This window comes from Augochlora pura, chromosome 7, assembly GCF_028453695.1.
Source record: "Augochlora pura isolate Apur16 chromosome 7, APUR_v2.2.1, whole genome shotgun sequence".
In the NCBI taxonomy this organism is placed as follows: domain Eukaryota; kingdom Metazoa; phylum Arthropoda; class Insecta; order Hymenoptera; family Halictidae; genus Augochlora; species Augochlora pura.
The window spans coordinates 137,090-151,900 of NC_135778.1; the positions used below are offsets into that span (position 1 = coordinate 137,090).

At 48.6% G+C, this 14,811-nt stretch overlaps 2 protein-coding genes and 1 pseudogene across 3 annotated transcripts; all 3 read right to left on the reverse strand.

Annotated features, from left to right (window-relative positions):
- Positions 1 to 1,752: 1,752 nt before the first annotated feature.
- On the reverse strand, positions 1,753 to 3,166 carry LOC144473168 (signal peptidase complex subunit 1-like). The gene is made up of 3 exons (XM_078186794.1): positions 2,382 to 3,166; positions 2,134 to 2,193; positions 1,753 to 2,053 (listed from the first exon to the last, which is right to left on the reverse strand). Exons 1-3 carry the CDS (start codon positions 2,424 to 2,426, stop codon positions 1,871 to 1,873), a joined length of 288 nt encoding a protein of 95 aa, XP_078042920.1. The 5' UTR covers positions 2,427 to 3,166; the 3' UTR covers positions 1,753 to 1,870.
- Positions 3,167 to 3,762: 596 nt separating this feature from the next.
- LOC144473345 (signal peptidase complex subunit 1 pseudogene) lies at positions 3,763 to 4,337 on the reverse strand (annotated as a pseudogene).
- Positions 3,903 to 14,453, reverse strand: LOC144473156 (prestin). Of its 2 annotated transcripts, none has more exons than XM_078186783.1 (17): positions 14,257 to 14,453; positions 12,492 to 12,605; positions 11,712 to 11,873; positions 11,500 to 11,610; positions 10,435 to 10,631; positions 10,133 to 10,300; positions 8,667 to 8,768; positions 8,445 to 8,578; positions 8,207 to 8,369; positions 7,664 to 7,840; positions 7,050 to 7,322; positions 6,775 to 6,936; positions 6,312 to 6,438; positions 4,653 to 5,409; positions 4,260 to 4,584; positions 4,054 to 4,113; positions 3,903 to 3,978 (listed from the first exon to the last, which is right to left on the reverse strand). In XM_078186783.1, the coding sequence occupies exons 1-14, from the start codon at positions 14,261 to 14,263 to the stop codon at positions 5,246 to 5,248; spliced, it is 2,061 nt and encodes a 686-aa protein (XP_078042909.1). In that variant the 5' UTR covers positions 14,264 to 14,453; the 3' UTR covers positions 3,903 to 3,978; positions 4,054 to 4,113; positions 4,260 to 4,584; positions 4,653 to 5,245. The 2 variants fall into 2 exon arrangements, with proteins under 2 accessions (XP_078042909.1, XP_078042908.1); XM_078186782.1 differs by lacking the exon at positions 14,257 to 14,453 and adding an exon at positions 13,373 to 13,518.
- Between the last annotated feature and the right edge of the window lie 358 nt (positions 14,454 to 14,811).

Below are 14,811 nucleotides of genomic sequence, written 5' to 3' on the forward strand. Positions count from 1 at the left end.
ACTGGGAATGTCCTAATTGCCCTTGTTTCTTGCCGGTACTCGGTTGTTACGAATCTTTGGTTCTTACGCCGTGATGGTAGTTGATTACGGAATAATGGGGAACGAGTTGCGTTTTATGAGGCCGAAGGTTGCTGCTGACGTTTAGCCAAATTCTTCGGAGACCTTATCGATCCGCATTCCTGAGTGGAAAACAAGGCGGTTTTATATTATATATTATTATGTATAATACTATGTGTACATTGCATGTATATCGTATAATGATGTATGAAAAGTGTAGATGATCAAAATGATCCCGGCTTCCGAAAGTGAACAATTGTTCCGGTCCAATTTTTAGTTCCCAGCTAACCGATCGTGATCCTATCCTGTCCACTCGTAATCGGTTGCGTAATCCTGTAACATGTTTGTCGATAGTGGAGACCGAGATCCGAGGCATTTTACATGATCGCGATAGCTCTTCGACCCCTCCTCCTCGCTGATTGCTCTGCACTCGTAGGTGTGTACTTGCGTTTGAAAGTCATGGGTCGGGGAACGGTTCGATGGCAATCGTGAGAAATTTCGGGGTCATTGATAAGTTTGGTCCAAGTAAACATTTTTGATACGGGGAAACGTCAAATAGAATCCAGATAATAGAATTATGGTGCTTCTTGATCGCAAACCTTGCTCGGAATCCTCGATTCGTATAGTACCGAGGATGGAAATTGAAAATCGAAGATTCTAGGTTCTCCGTTCTATATAGTTCGCGACGCGATTGTTGAGCAACGATTGCACGAAAACCGGTCCCGATTTTCCTGATCGTGAAACGAGTCTTCGTGTACCGGTGACGAAAGAGGAGAGTCACCGGTTAAAAAGCAACAAAGGGAACAAAAGCGTCGCCCTAAGGTGTTGCGGCAAGTTTGCGTTTCCGATGCGACGACCACATGCATAAGGTGTACATACGAGTGTGCGCAATCGACCCGGTCGCTTACGTAACGATCGCTCTACCACGTCCCCGGTGTCGGTGCCGTGAAAGTCACCGGTTAGGCCAATTTTGAGGGAAATATGCTTTGGTTAGCGAGCGACGCGCGACGGGAGAAAATGAGGAACGCGGCCGATGAAAGTCCAATCTTGGAACTGTTCCAATATGGGTGGCGCACGGTGCGCCGCGTACAATCATAATCGTCGGTTAATTGTTCGCCATCGGGACCGAGATCGAGACCGATCCTCCCGTTGGAGGCCTTCTTTTAATTGCGCAACCTCGACCGTTTCGGAAGCGGAAGGGAAATTCTGTGCTTGATATATATTATACCACCGTGTCGGTCGTGTTTCGCAATAGACATTGCCCATTACTTTCCACCGATAAACAATAACGTTGCGTGATTACAAATTCATCGCATTTATGCAGTTGGATGTGTTACCGTTGCCGCGATTCAACGTATATTTTAATATTCAACAAGTGACATTCAGCGGTGCGGCACGGTATGAAGTAACCGGATGTGCGCTAATTACGACCGACACCGTGACATAATTTTGGCGGTTTTGTCGAAATTACATAAATCGTGCTTTTCAAAAGCCTATTCCAGCCCTTTTAGTCGGCTTCTCAATTTCTTTGAAAGAATTTTCGCTTTCCGAATTTGACAATCCGCACTGACCGCAAATATGACTTACTCCAGTTACGAGAATCTTACAATACGTAATAACTATATTGAAACGTGCTACACAATTGCCAAATAATACACCTGAAATTAACAACGGTACGGTTGATAGAAGCACGTGTTCAATCGTAAGTGAATTTTAATTACAAAACAATAACGCATCTGCGCTTATCATACAACATTGTAATATATCTTATATCAACAGGAATGTGTTAAGTACAAGTGTCAGGGTTAATAGGCTACTTTTTTTTCTTTAGTTTGGTAGTGATCGTTGTCTGTGGTTTCTGCCAGTCTAGAGGCTTGCGACGGTACATAGGCCACGGTGGTACTGTGATCAAAGCAGCCATGACAAATCCAGCACCGAGGATGTAAATTGTTTGAGAAAATTGTTGGATAACGTATCCCCATATTAATCCAACCACCTGCGAACGCGAATCATCCATATTAGAATAAATTTTCATTCATAATGCAGCAGCTAAACATTTCATATGCAATATCTTACTCCGAACAACGTTATAATTACTCTGGACAATTTTTCTGCCCGAGCTTGGCCTTCATAGTCCTAAAAAAAAAAAGTAAATGGCTTCAGTAAAAGATACATATATCTTTGTTCAACGTCACCTGGACAAGTCATTCGACTTTGACAGCTGGTGGCACATAACCTATGCGTATAGAAATCAAAACATTGCTTATATATTACTTACGGTATCAGCGGTTTATTGTTAATCGAAGGTTCAATTACGAACTCACCATATGGGTTGGAATGGACATAATATATTGCTTCCACGCACTCATTGTAAATAAATAACACGAACGTACCAGCTGCAGCGTACACGCAGACGAACTGCAGTATGGTTATGGTCGGTTATCTGGTCAGTAGCGATGGTTATGGTTCGCGTTATGGTTGTGGCCGTATGTATGGCACATGGCGTGTAGACTTATAGCCTGTGGAATCGTAGAACGCCGACTGGATCGTGGATTCTCTCTAATAGTATTTGTAATCTTTTTCGAAATTATCTTCTAGAATAAAACCGTGTGACTACATAATCCTTGTAGAGCAGTGGTGTACGTATCGACGAAGTAACCAGCGAATCGATTCCCACTTTCACGCACACAGCGATTCAAGAATTAATGCAATCGTTAATTAAACTTGATTATTTCGTGTGCACAACTTCCTCTTTGCGTGGATTGTGGACACACACGGATTGTTGCACAATTTCTCCTTATTTTTTTCAAATGCACGGGTTACGTGTATTGTTGCTTTCTAATTTTTCCGAGTACGAGTATCGTATTTAAGAGTCGGACGATTTTAACAAGGGAACGCGTTCCAAGCTTGTTAGATAGAAATTTAATAATACAACATGGTCGTATTGATTTCTAGTCGAATGCGTCAAGTTGCTCCTTTGAATATTTTCTTTTTGATAACGGTTCAACACGATGGATTTCTCTATTAATAAAAAGAGATTATTTTATTCGGACTAGATAATACATTATGCTCGAATATGAACACACGCGTTATAGAAATAATTAATAAAAGTTTCTCACTCGAGATTCCTCCACGTTTCCTGCCCTCCCCCCCTCCCCACTCTTTCGCAAACCATAGGAAGAGATTGCAGACGACATTACCATTATGGTTCGTGCCAAAGATCGTGTCACTGATCGCGTAGATGGAAAGTATTAATTAGATACGCTTTACTTTTTTCAAATGTCGATGGGACAGTCTAATGTCGACACCTATGAGAAAACGAACGCGCATCTAACGGTGCAACGACACGCGACAGCCATTCATGTTTCGCAATGCTGTTGAATCTGAATGGGAGTGTTGAAATTATCGCGTAGCAACGCTTTGCAACATTACGACGATACATCGAATTAAAAGAAAACCATGGAAACACGCTTCTCCTTCCAAGTATCGGAATGTGTTTAATTCTTGTAACGTATTCTTCGAACCACTTTGTTTTCAATCGCTATTGTTACACAGACTTGGCGCAATTAAATACGTACAGTGGTTTCAATAGTCACGATATACATGCTTTAAAATGCGAGATCGCTCCAACAGCATTCTTTGTTACCTTACACGGACAAGTATTCTCGCGTAACATTTATAAATAGTATGGTAATCGGCGACAAACTATTTCTTTTTCTTCGACTTTGACAAAGTGTTGGTTTCTGCTTTAGCATTGACGTCACAATGTTGACACTGCGGTTTCTGCCAGTCTAAAGGCTTGCGGCGGTACATGGGCCAGGGTGGTAACGTGATTACAGCAGCCATTAGAAATCCAGCACCGATAATGTAAATTGTTTGCGAGAATTGTTGGATCACGTAGCCCCATATTAGTCCAACCACCTAGAAGTGCGAATTATTTTGATGGTAATCGTTTCTTTCGGATAGCGATCGAGTATTACAAACATGGTCTCTTACTCCAAAAAGCGTTATAATGACCCAGGACAAATTTTCTGCTCGTGCCTGGCCCTCGTAATCCTGGAAAGTAACAATGCAATTGTTTATCCAACTGAATTCCAACTCGTATTGTGTATTTATCGCAACGCGTAACACCTGTTGTATCTCGTATCGGAAGATCATAACCTCGCGCAAAGAGGTTAAATGGATACTACAAAGGTACATACCTCCGTCGCGATCGATATAATTTATAAATTTACCATATGCATAGGAATGGATTTGAAGTATTGCATCCACGCGTTCATTGTAAATAAATAATACTAATGTACCGGCTGTATTCGTACAACCTCCGCTTCGAGCTTGTTACGTTGCCCAGTGTCAGCATCCACTATACACACAACAGAGTAGGCAACAGAATGTTGTACGCGCACGCGCAACATTCGCAGCTTGCCACGCACCCGCACGGGTGCTTCTCCGTGGCGGAAATTTCAAATGCTTAAATTTGTAGTGTCTGCCAATAATATGTAATTCGGTCGTCGTTCTAAACGCAGTCTACGGGTAAGGAATAATTCTTATAAAATCGATTAAGATTACAATATTTTATGTAAAATATTACGTACAATATTAAGTATCGATACTTTTTCAGTAAAAGCGATCTTGCGATGTCATAGGATAGGGAATGTACTTGTCACGGTTGCAAGGAACAACGTTGAACATACGCGTTTCGTAGCAACGTGTAACGAGGAGCAATTGCTAATAACATGACTCGGAATCCGTAGACGAGACCGAGCTAAGATACTTTTACAATTGGAAAATATCGTTTCGTGGCCAGCCTCGTCGACTCTTTTGTACCATACTTAAAGTATTTGCATAAATATAAAAGAATGTACATAGCTACCAATTTCACGATCTTTTTTCAAATCGATACCAAAGTAGTTAACAGTCGAGTAGCTTTACCAAACATTTGCATGCTGGAAAGAAACGATGTCGCACAAATTGTAGACCATTGCGAACCAAGTACGTAAATAGGTATAACAGATTTCGGTGAGCGTTCGCGTTCAACAGAAATTATTCGAATCGGTTCAAAGATCCAAAGTCCAATAACAATCAAGATGGTCATCGACCACTCAAAAAATCGAGAGTAGCAACATACGTTGAGCGAACGTTCCTCTCTAAAAAAGTTGGCACATAATCGTACCAAATACAAACAAGATCATAATCTCGCGATGGCGGAGTCTTCGTATACGGGCGAGCTCCACGCGGGCTCGTTGGTGGATCTCGCAAAATTGACCGCGTCTGCCACGGTGGGGAATACTGCGAACAGTCCGCCTCTACATTCCGTCAGGTTGCACTTTCTCATCATCTCGTACACAGGGCCTGCAACAACACGTTCAAACGAACGTTGCAATTGGCAATTAACGCACGACGCTTCTTTGTCGCTCGGGTTCGTGATCGTTCGTTGCATTCGGTAGCTTTCGTTTCCGACCAATTTACTCGTTCTTACCAACCGTGCAACCATTCGCCAATGATACCGTAGACCATAGCTTTCCGTTCCACGCAAGACGAGAGCAAAAATCTCTTGCATCGATGTCGTGTCAAAAAATGAAACGACGATAGCGAAAAATATAATTAATTAGCATAATGGTTGGCATAGTTCAAAAAGCAATTAATTACGTTTTGCAATGTTGTCGTCCGTTTTTGTACACGATATCGACATCGAACTATTTTCTCGTATATACATTGTATATGGCGACGGTGGCACGTCTTTCGGAGAAAAATCGAAAGACTGTGACAAAACGCTGAAAAAATTAGCTCAGTCTACCGCTGATAATTTAGCTAGTAGTTTGAGGGTTTTGCCGCTGCACCGATTGTCGCTGTACGGAGTTGCGCGGAGCTTTGACGTTTTTTCGAAAGAGGCGCCTCCGTAGAGAAGAAGAATATTCCGACAAACGATAAGAAAAACGTTGAGCAAAGAATTTTGCTATGAAGGGACTAGGGAGAAACCGGAAGAAGAGTAAGGGGGGGGGGGGGGGGGGAGAGGAAGTCCATCTTAAATCGGGAAAAATCAAACGGATCGTGAAACTAAATCGCAGATATCATTCCTCCTTGTACGTACTCACAGGCGTCACAGGTTGCAAGGTACATAGGACAATCGTTGAATTATTGAAACCGTCCGCGGATATTTTTGCCAACAATCGAAAGCCATCGAACAATCGGTCTACTTTGGCTGTAGTCTGGTGCTTCGTCGGCGACGATTGTATCATGACGTTTCTACTCACCGGTACAGCCGGCAACGTACACGAACACGTCCGCATCGGAGTACTCGTCGATCAAATTTCCGAGGGTCGTTGCAGCCGCCGGATCCATGTGACTCACCGCGGTGAAATCCAATATCAGGGTGCGTAACTGTAACGTAATCACGAGGAAATTGACTTTTTTCGACGCGCCTGCCGGCGGTATCGTAGAATACCAGTGTCGAGATCATCGACCTCTCGCAGCTAATTCTATTCCCTACTTTTACTCTAGCCGATCCTACGGTGAGCGGATATACCCAGCCGAATTTATGCGAATCCAACGAAAGCTTCGAGGTCGCTTTGGATCGCGGACGCGACATCGAGGGCCGCGATGCGCCGCTCGTCCCGCTTCGCAAGATCGGATCGAACGACGTTTCACCCGTCAAAGTGCGGAACCGGCGCGATAGCAAATCGATCGGGAAGCCATAGCCGCGAGCTCGGAGCTCACCCTTTCAATTTCCTTGAGCTCGTCGTGCCTGAAGCTCGCGTCCGGCTCCTTCCGCGGCGTCAGGCCAGCAACTTTGTACACCTTGTCGCGAAAGTGCTGTCTGCAGGCAAAGTTCAGACTTCCGGAGTAGTGGAAGATCTTGATCCGCGGCAGCTCGACGGTCTGCAACAGTTTACCCGAGACGTTTAGAATCGGCTCTAAACTGGTTGGCCACGCGGCGAACATGGAAAGTAGAAGGTAGAAAAGGGAAGTGTAAACTTAGCGTTGACTCGTACGCCTTTGTATCTGCTGGTGTCCAGATAGAGCTCGGTGCCGGGTACTAGTGCGAGCGCGCAGGTGTATGGATGCACGGCGAACATAATCAGCTTGCCCACGCAGAGGACGATGCCGACCAACAGTCCGTACTCGACGTCCAGCAGGACAACGGTAGCGAAGGTCACCGCCCAGATGACGCCGTCGGACTTTTCCAGCTTCCAGAACTTCTTGAACTCTGTCACCTTCGTCAGCATGCCCTTTAGAGCTACCACGATTATGCTGGCTAGAACGCACTAGTTCAAAACATTGCTTACGTTAAGGGTTACGATGTTAGCGTTTTTGCACCAATGTAGTAGAAGGTGGAACGTGGAACGTGGAACGTGGAACGTGGAAGGACGAATGGTTTCGCTGTATCATTATCGGTCGAAAGCGAAAGTGGGTTTCCCCACGATCGCTTTCTCTGCTTTGTTTAGATTTGAAGCTCTAGGGTTTAGTTTGACGCGCGCTCGGTTATGACAAGCGCGTCGGCGTTTAAACGAAACTTGTAGCCGGTTCGATGCGTTCAGCCGGCTCAAAAGCGTCAACGTTTGGCTCAGCAGATTCGTTCGAACGAGTGGTTCGAGGTTTGGCTTACCCGAGGCAGAGGCTCGAAAAAGGGGCCGATCCAGAGGAGAACGCTGACCAAGATGCAGCAGGAGATCAAGCTGGCTAGTTGAGTGTGTCCTCCGACGGTCTGCTGGATCAAGGATCTAGAGAGCGAGGCGGTGAAAGGCATGCAGGAGAAGAAGGAGCCGACTAAATTACCGATGCCCTGAAAACCATCGCATCGAATCGGGATCAACGTTGCGGATCAACGCGGCCAAGGAGCCAGCCTTGTCGGATCAAAGCCGGCTTTGGCGAACTAGGCCGACTGTAATCGCGGAATTTCTTTAGATGGCATCTATCCTCGCGGCTTATTGTTAGTCAACGAGTGGAACGGATACCATTGTTGGAGCAGATATTCAAGTTCAACCTCCGCGAAGATAGATCTGGGTCGAGGCTTCTCGCTCCTCGCTTCGCGGTTCGCGCCACTCGCGGACAAAGATCTCCGTTTCCGATCTAGAATTTTCCGATCTAGAATTTTCCGATCTAGAATTTTCCGATCTAGAGGTCGGAAGATTCGACCGATTCGACTCACCTGCGCGGCTAGTTCCTGGTTCGAGTCCACCTCGTAGCTGCACTTTTGCGCGAAGATGAGCGCCATGGACATCGAGATGGTGTAGGACACCATGGTGATGACGAAACTGTCGATCAGGATGTTCGGCACCAGGGCCAACGGCGGCAACGACGGAGCAGGCAAGCTGCGGAAAAAGCGTTCGTCTTCTGTTCGAAGGTTTCTCCTTCCATTTCGTTTTACGGGAGATATCGTTAATTACCCGACTGGTATGTGGCCCACCGTCGCAACGCCGTAAGCCTCTTCGAGGTTCGCGTACACCGCGAGCACCGTGCCGATCACGACCGCCAGCATTTCTATGGGAATCGGGAACGGGCTTAATTTGGCGACTCTCGGCTGTGGACAAAACGATCGATTTCATCTCGTCGATCAGGAATCGTTCGCGAAATCTTGTTTTCGGTTTCTCGGCCAGCTTCGAACCAACCTTTAGAACGTTGTTGACCACGAGGACGACGATCGTTACCGCGGAGAGTGCGACGGCGATCGTATTGACGTCGTTGATGTTTTTCAAAACATCCACGTAAGTCTGAAACACACGCGATTCCATCGAATACAAAACGAGGAGAATACCATCGAGATCTGGCATTTTTATTATTGAAATGTAAAACTACGCGGGCATGCATTGTCCGATTCAATTCTCGCGCGATCGATCAAACTCTCCATCGAAATCGAAAGTGCGGCGCGGCGCGGGTTCCGCCGATGAATCTCTGCGCGGAAACGTCGAGTCCCGGAAAACAGAAGACGGGGAGGTCAGCAGCGATGGGACGCGATCGAGCATTCCGGCTCGCGCAATCGATCGATCCGTTACGCGTTCGCAATATTCGCGCCGTCGAGCTAACTCTCTGACATTCTTGCTTTCTCGTGTCGGGCGAGGACAGGTCGCCGGGAGGCACGTCGCGTTCCGTTTCTCTGTTCGGTCGATGTCGTTGACGATGCCTGCTCCACCATCTCGGTTTCCTCGGAAATGGTAATATTCAAGTTTTCTAGGAAAATCGACGTTCGAAGATGCTGCACACAATTTACATATTTAGGGGCTACGTTATAGTCTAAACTCTGGACACGGCTCGTTATCCGTTGCGGAATCTAGCATCTAGACGCAACGAGAAATCTACCTACACGTGTCTACATAGCATGCTGCAAACGTCCCTGGATCTCCGTTCTCCTTATCGTTTTTATCGTTGGACTAGGATATGCGATCGAAGGTCTTTCAACGGTCGACGGTATGGTAGAAATCGAGGATCGAGCTCCAACTAATTTTCCAATTTAACAAAACGACGAGACATTCGCAGCTAAGCTATATTTCTACTTTGCACAATATTTGAACGACGATTCGTGTAGCGACATCGATATGGTGGCGGCGGCGGAGGAGGAGGAGGAGGGGGAGGAGGAGGAGGAGGAGGAGAAGGCACGTGTTCGTTCAATGTGCCAATAAAGAAATAAAAGCAGCTCGACTGTTCCAAGTTCCAAAAGAGAGCAAGCGTTGTTATCGCGTGGAAAAGTTCAAGCTCCGTGCTTGTTCCGAAAGCAATGTTACCGTAACTTTGACTGCTTTTTGCGCGCTACGTATGCATACGCGCTTACATATGCGCGCATAGCACAGTTTGGTGATAAAACGTGTACAGGATAGTCGAACGATAAGCGTAGCCCGGGATTTGCTATTCGTTCGATTACGCCGTTGCGCAAAGTCTAGAGCGGAGGCAAGAAACGTTTGCTCGTCGGCTGGCCGCAGCTGGCGCGACTAATCGGACCCGTTAAATCAATCGCGACAACGATACAAATGGACAACTATTCTTCCGTTGGTCCGCGTCAGCCTCGCGCGCAACCTCGTTAAGCCCGCATAGAACCGAGATTCCCAAAAAGAATTGGGAAAGGTATAAGCATCGGACTCACCAGGATCACTTTGAAGGGTCCCTTCCTCTTGGGCAGGCCCTTCAGACCCAGCAGATCCTTGACCTGCGACGTGAACACGTGAATGGCGGCTGCGGTGGTGAATCCGCTGACGAGGCTGTCCGAGAGGAGGGTGGCGATGATCCCCAGCCGCAACGCGTACATTCCTATCTGCGGAACCGGTCGCGCGTCGGCCGTCCTTCGTGAGACGAGACTTTGCGCGCGTTTGGAGGAACGCGAGACCGATCTCGCGTCTCGGCCAGCTCGATCGGGCCGAGAATCGATCGAGGACGAGGAATAATTACCTGAATTACGGCGACGGTGAACGTGACCGCGGTCGCAACTTCCACCGGCGAATATTGATCGGCGACGGGGGGGCTCGGCGGCTCGATTCCTCCGGTCCCGTTGCCGAGATCGGTCCGATCGCGGCCCGAACCGTCGGTCTGCGAGCTGTAAGTCGTCACCACTTTTCCGGTCATCATGCAGATCAGCGCAAACGTGCCTTCACACGGGACAAATAATTGCTTCTTCAGAACAATCGTCGCTACTTACGACGCGATGATCGGCGGTGCCTAATTATCGGGTAGGAACGATCGTTCGTCTTTGCGGTAGTCGACGAACGTGGAAATAGAAATTGCTCGATGCTTTGGGAGTCCTGGCGGGTTTACAATTTGCAGTCTGCTCGCATCTGCAAAATGCACCGAACCGCGTACCAGCCGAACAGTTTGTTCGATTTGAAAAATGTTGGGAGCTCGGGATCGGTGGAGCCGCGGAATTCGTCGAAATATTTGGATCGTGTATCCGACCTCGAGGTCGACCGCTTCAAATCGACCGAAATCAAATTTTCTAGAAATACCGATAGACCTTGGAAAATTGAGGGTCGAGGCGAGGATCGAGCAACAGGTTTCAAAGCAAGAATAAGAACAAGGCGATATCATGGTTTTCGCGTTCGAAAGTTGCTCCAACGCGAACGCAAAAGCGGGCTGGAATTGCTCCTCGCGTTTTTCAGAACGCGCAAACTCGTAATCTCTCGTCGGTGTTGTCGGTTCGTAATCAGGGCACGCGCGTCCGCAAATATTTGATAGGAAGTAGTCGGAAGAGATGCGGTTAATAAAAGGAGGAGGTGGAAAAGAGGTGGGGAAAAGAGGACGGGCGGTCGAAATAACGGCTTTCGACATATTGTTCGGAAAGATGCGAGATTCGATAAGATATTTTTTCAGAGTGGAATTCGCTGGGTTTCACGCGCGTTTCGCAATCGATGCTACCAAAAGATACCGTGCAACATGGATTTCGATGCTACCGATGCTACACGCGTTAGTTGTAACTTTTCGGCTTCGTTGGAGGGGCGATCATCGAAGGCGATTACTTACCCATGGAGTTGTGCCTGGACGTGCCGAGGAAGAAGTAAACGAGGACAGGGAAGAAAGCCATGTAGATGCCGACTATCGGCGGCACGTTGCCTAGGATCGCGTACGCCATTCCTGTCGAGTAGCCGTTTTAATCGAAAACGTCGCCAATTTCGAAGCTCGTTCCATCCTCCGACCGATCGTTCGTTCCGATTCCAAAAAAAAAGAAACGCTACCTTGAGGTATGTGCATCACCGCGACGGTGATTCCAGCGACGACGTCGCCCAGGATGTCCTGTTTCCAGTTGTACTTGGACAGCCAGCCGATCAAAGGTACGGAGTTCTTCAAAGCCAGCAGCGGCTGCACCTTCTTGCATCTCGAAGAGATGCTCTGGAAAACTGAAACATCGACTGCCCTCGCATCGTTCGCACTCGGCAATTCGAATTACACGGCGAGCCCGTATACTTTTCGAGACTTTCCAGAGTCTACGGAGAGACTGCGGGAAGCCCGCGCGGCATTTTGGTTCGAGCAGAACTTTCGCCGTCTTTCGCCGAAACGATCGAGACCGATTCGATTCGAGTCGAGCTTCCGGAGACGAGCGCGCGAGAACGCTGCTCTTTATCGAGTCCTCTTCGCGATCCGCGTTCCGCGTGCCCCCCGTTTGTCGGGCTTAACGACGATTACGCGTACGCTTGCCACTCGACTGCGTACCACGCCTACGCTTACGCGTAATCGCCGTCGAAAACTGTAATAGACACTTAACTGGGTGACCCGCGTCGCGCGACGCCGCGATCGTAAAAGGAACCGAATCTTTTTGATCCATTGTCCCCAGACGATTTTTGTTTGGACTAGATAAGCGAGGCTCCATCCTGCCGCGAACAACGCGGACCAGCCGATTGGAAATTAAGTCGCGTAGCGCCACGCTCGCGCTCTCCAAACTCCAAACTCCAAACTCCAGGCTCCAGGCAGCAGCGCTTTCGAGCGATTTCGCATCGCGCGTTACTCGCGATACTCACGCGTTTTCTTCGGCTTGGCGTATCTGCACAAGTGGTTCAGCTCGTCCTGATGGTAGACCGGCCGCCTCACCGTTAATTCCGGCACGGTCGCCGACATCTCGTCGCTCAGATAATCTGCGAACAATATTCGTAACCTGGTCAGCGTTGGCCGAACGTCTCCGAACGCCTTCGCCGAGCGACGCGTCTTTGGCGTCTTCGACCGCCAGCCCTTCGATTTCGAGTAATTCGGAGTGGCGCGTTGCCGATCTTCCGGCTTTCGGAAGTCGAAAGTCGAAAGTCGAACGTTCTCGAACCAGGCATCGTCGATAAACGCGTTCGTCGGACGCTCGGACTGGTCGAACGCCAAGACCTCGCGAGAGCCTTGTCGTATGACCTAAAACAACACCGTTGACTGACGCGTACCGCGTTTATCGAATGCGGAAAATGGTGTTAACGTGCAGGGTGATTTCGAAGAAAGATCGCTGGCTCTATACTCTATACTCTATACTCTGTTCGATAAGAATCGGCGGGAAATACGAGCAGCTGCACGCGAACGACGCGTGATCGGAGCTGCGCGTAACGCAGCGTTCAGAGTCCAGCTTCCTACGCGTTGCGTAGAGGCGAGCCACGTGGGGCCACCGGGAACCGTTCCCCCGAGCATCGACGCTCGATTGTGCGAATCCTGGCCGAACCGAGTAGAAAAAAAAGGGGTAGATATTCGAAGAATGATCGGCGCCGCGATATTTTCCTTTCGCTTTCGCGGGAGAAGCGGACGAGGCTGGAGGATGCGACCGTGGAAGAGAGAAAGAGAGAGAGAGAGAGAGAGAGAGACGCGACAAGGTGTCCTCGATAGGACCAGTCTTCGTTTCACCTTCTGCGCAATTTTCTTACGGCGACATTACCGATCAAGTATTCGTCTTCGTCGCCCATGATTATTTTTACGGTACGAAAAACATCGACGATGCGAACGTTCTCGTTTGACGGTGTCGCAACGTCGCGCGTCAAAAGTTCAAACCGGTCAACGATCACCGACCACCGACCATCGACTACTGACCACTGACCACTGACCACCAACGGTGGAACGATTCGAATCGTCGGAAGCCAGAGCCGGGAGCCGACAACCGGCAGCCAGATGATTCACGACGTTGATAATAGCCCAGCGCGATATCGTTGCGATACCGCGCAGCGGCAGCACTTTAAATTTCAACCTCGTCGCGAATTCTATCTGCTGGTATCAACCGTTGCAAACGGATGCGCGGCAAACGCGGAGTAATCGATCCAAATTTGATTGAGAAGACAAGGGGGTCGCGTCGAACGTCTTTGAAAGATTTTCGGCCGAAGAAACATCGAGAGTAAGATTCGACTCTCCCTTTGCGACGTTTGCGACGTTTGCGACCGGTGGGTAAATTCGCGAACGCGAATGTTGCAAACGCGGTCGTGAAAATGCGACGCGCGGAAATATTCTGTCGCCGAGCGTATCTTATCGAAAGCGATCTTAAGAATAATCTTCCAAATAACAAGCCTAAAAGACATTGATCGCAAGGCCTCTCCCGCGCGCGTCGAATGCAGCTTCGATTCGCAGGTTTGCAGACTGGCTTTTCCTCTTTCGCGCGCGCTACGTATGTACTTCGATACTTGGATCGACTCTAAAGTTTCCTTCGAGTCGAATGTCAAATTTCTACTTCGATAAGGTATACGGCAGCGTTTGCCTCGTCGTCGCTTCGAGTTGAAAATGTTGCGATCGACCGCGGGTCGGATCCGTGATAAATACTGAACGAAAAAAAACCTGTCATGACGAAGGCAAGGCGCAGTTGCGGGCCGTCGATGGATCTAAGGCAGACGTCGGTGGTCGCGGCGTCGGCCGATTAGCGAAGAGCACAGAGGGCAGAACACGAAGGGTAGCGAATCGAAAAGGCGAACGCGAGCGCGAGCGCGAGCGCGTACGCGAGAGAGTAGCGGCGGCGTCGCGACGTCTATCGCGGACCAGCGAATCGAACGTAATGAGAGTGAACGAAGACGAAGACGACGGCGACGGCGACGGCGACGAAGGGAGCTGTTTCTCGCATCTCGCCAGGCTTACGCAGTCACGTGGCGACCGATCCAAGTATAAGCCGAGACAGCGAAACGAATCGGGGAGACGAAGACGCGACCGTCGCACCGTCTCTTCGCCTATATGTATACGTATTATCGTCTTTCGAGATTATGGTCCATAGTCTATGTAGGCTATACTCTGTACATGTATACTCTACGCAGCGTTGGACGCAGCGGCGTCGACGCCGTCAACGTCGACCGCGGCGACTATCTAACGTCTGGCCGACTGCTCTCTCGGTAAATGGAATCG

What these genes read in the sequence shown, in the direction of transcription:
- LOC144473168 (XM_078186794.1), bottom strand. Translation starts at nt 2,426, where the DNA reads ATGAGTGCGTGGAAGCAATATATTATGTCCATTCCAACCCATATG. An exon ending in TGTCCATTCCAACCCATATG is followed by an intron (nt 2,194 to 2,381) that starts GTGAGTTCGTAA and finishes TTTTTTTTTTAG; the next exon opens with GACTATGAAGGCCAAGCTCG. An exon ending in TAATTATAACGTTGTTCGGA is followed by an intron (nt 2,054 to 2,133) that starts GTAAGATATTGC and finishes TCGCGTTCGCAG; the next exon opens with GTGGTTGGATTAATATGGGG.
- LOC144473156 (XM_078186782.1), bottom strand. Translation starts at nt 13,400, where the DNA reads ATGGGCGACGAAGACGAATACTTGATCG. An exon ending in CGAAGACGAATACTTGATCG is followed by an intron (nt 12,606 to 13,372) that starts GTAATGTCGCCG and finishes TATTGTTCGCAG; the next exon opens with ATTATCTGAGCGACGAGATG. An exon ending in ACCAGGAACTAGCCGCGCAG is followed by an intron (nt 7,841 to 8,206) that starts GTGAGTCGAATC and finishes GATGGTTTTCAG; the next exon opens with GGCATCGGTAATTTAGTCGG.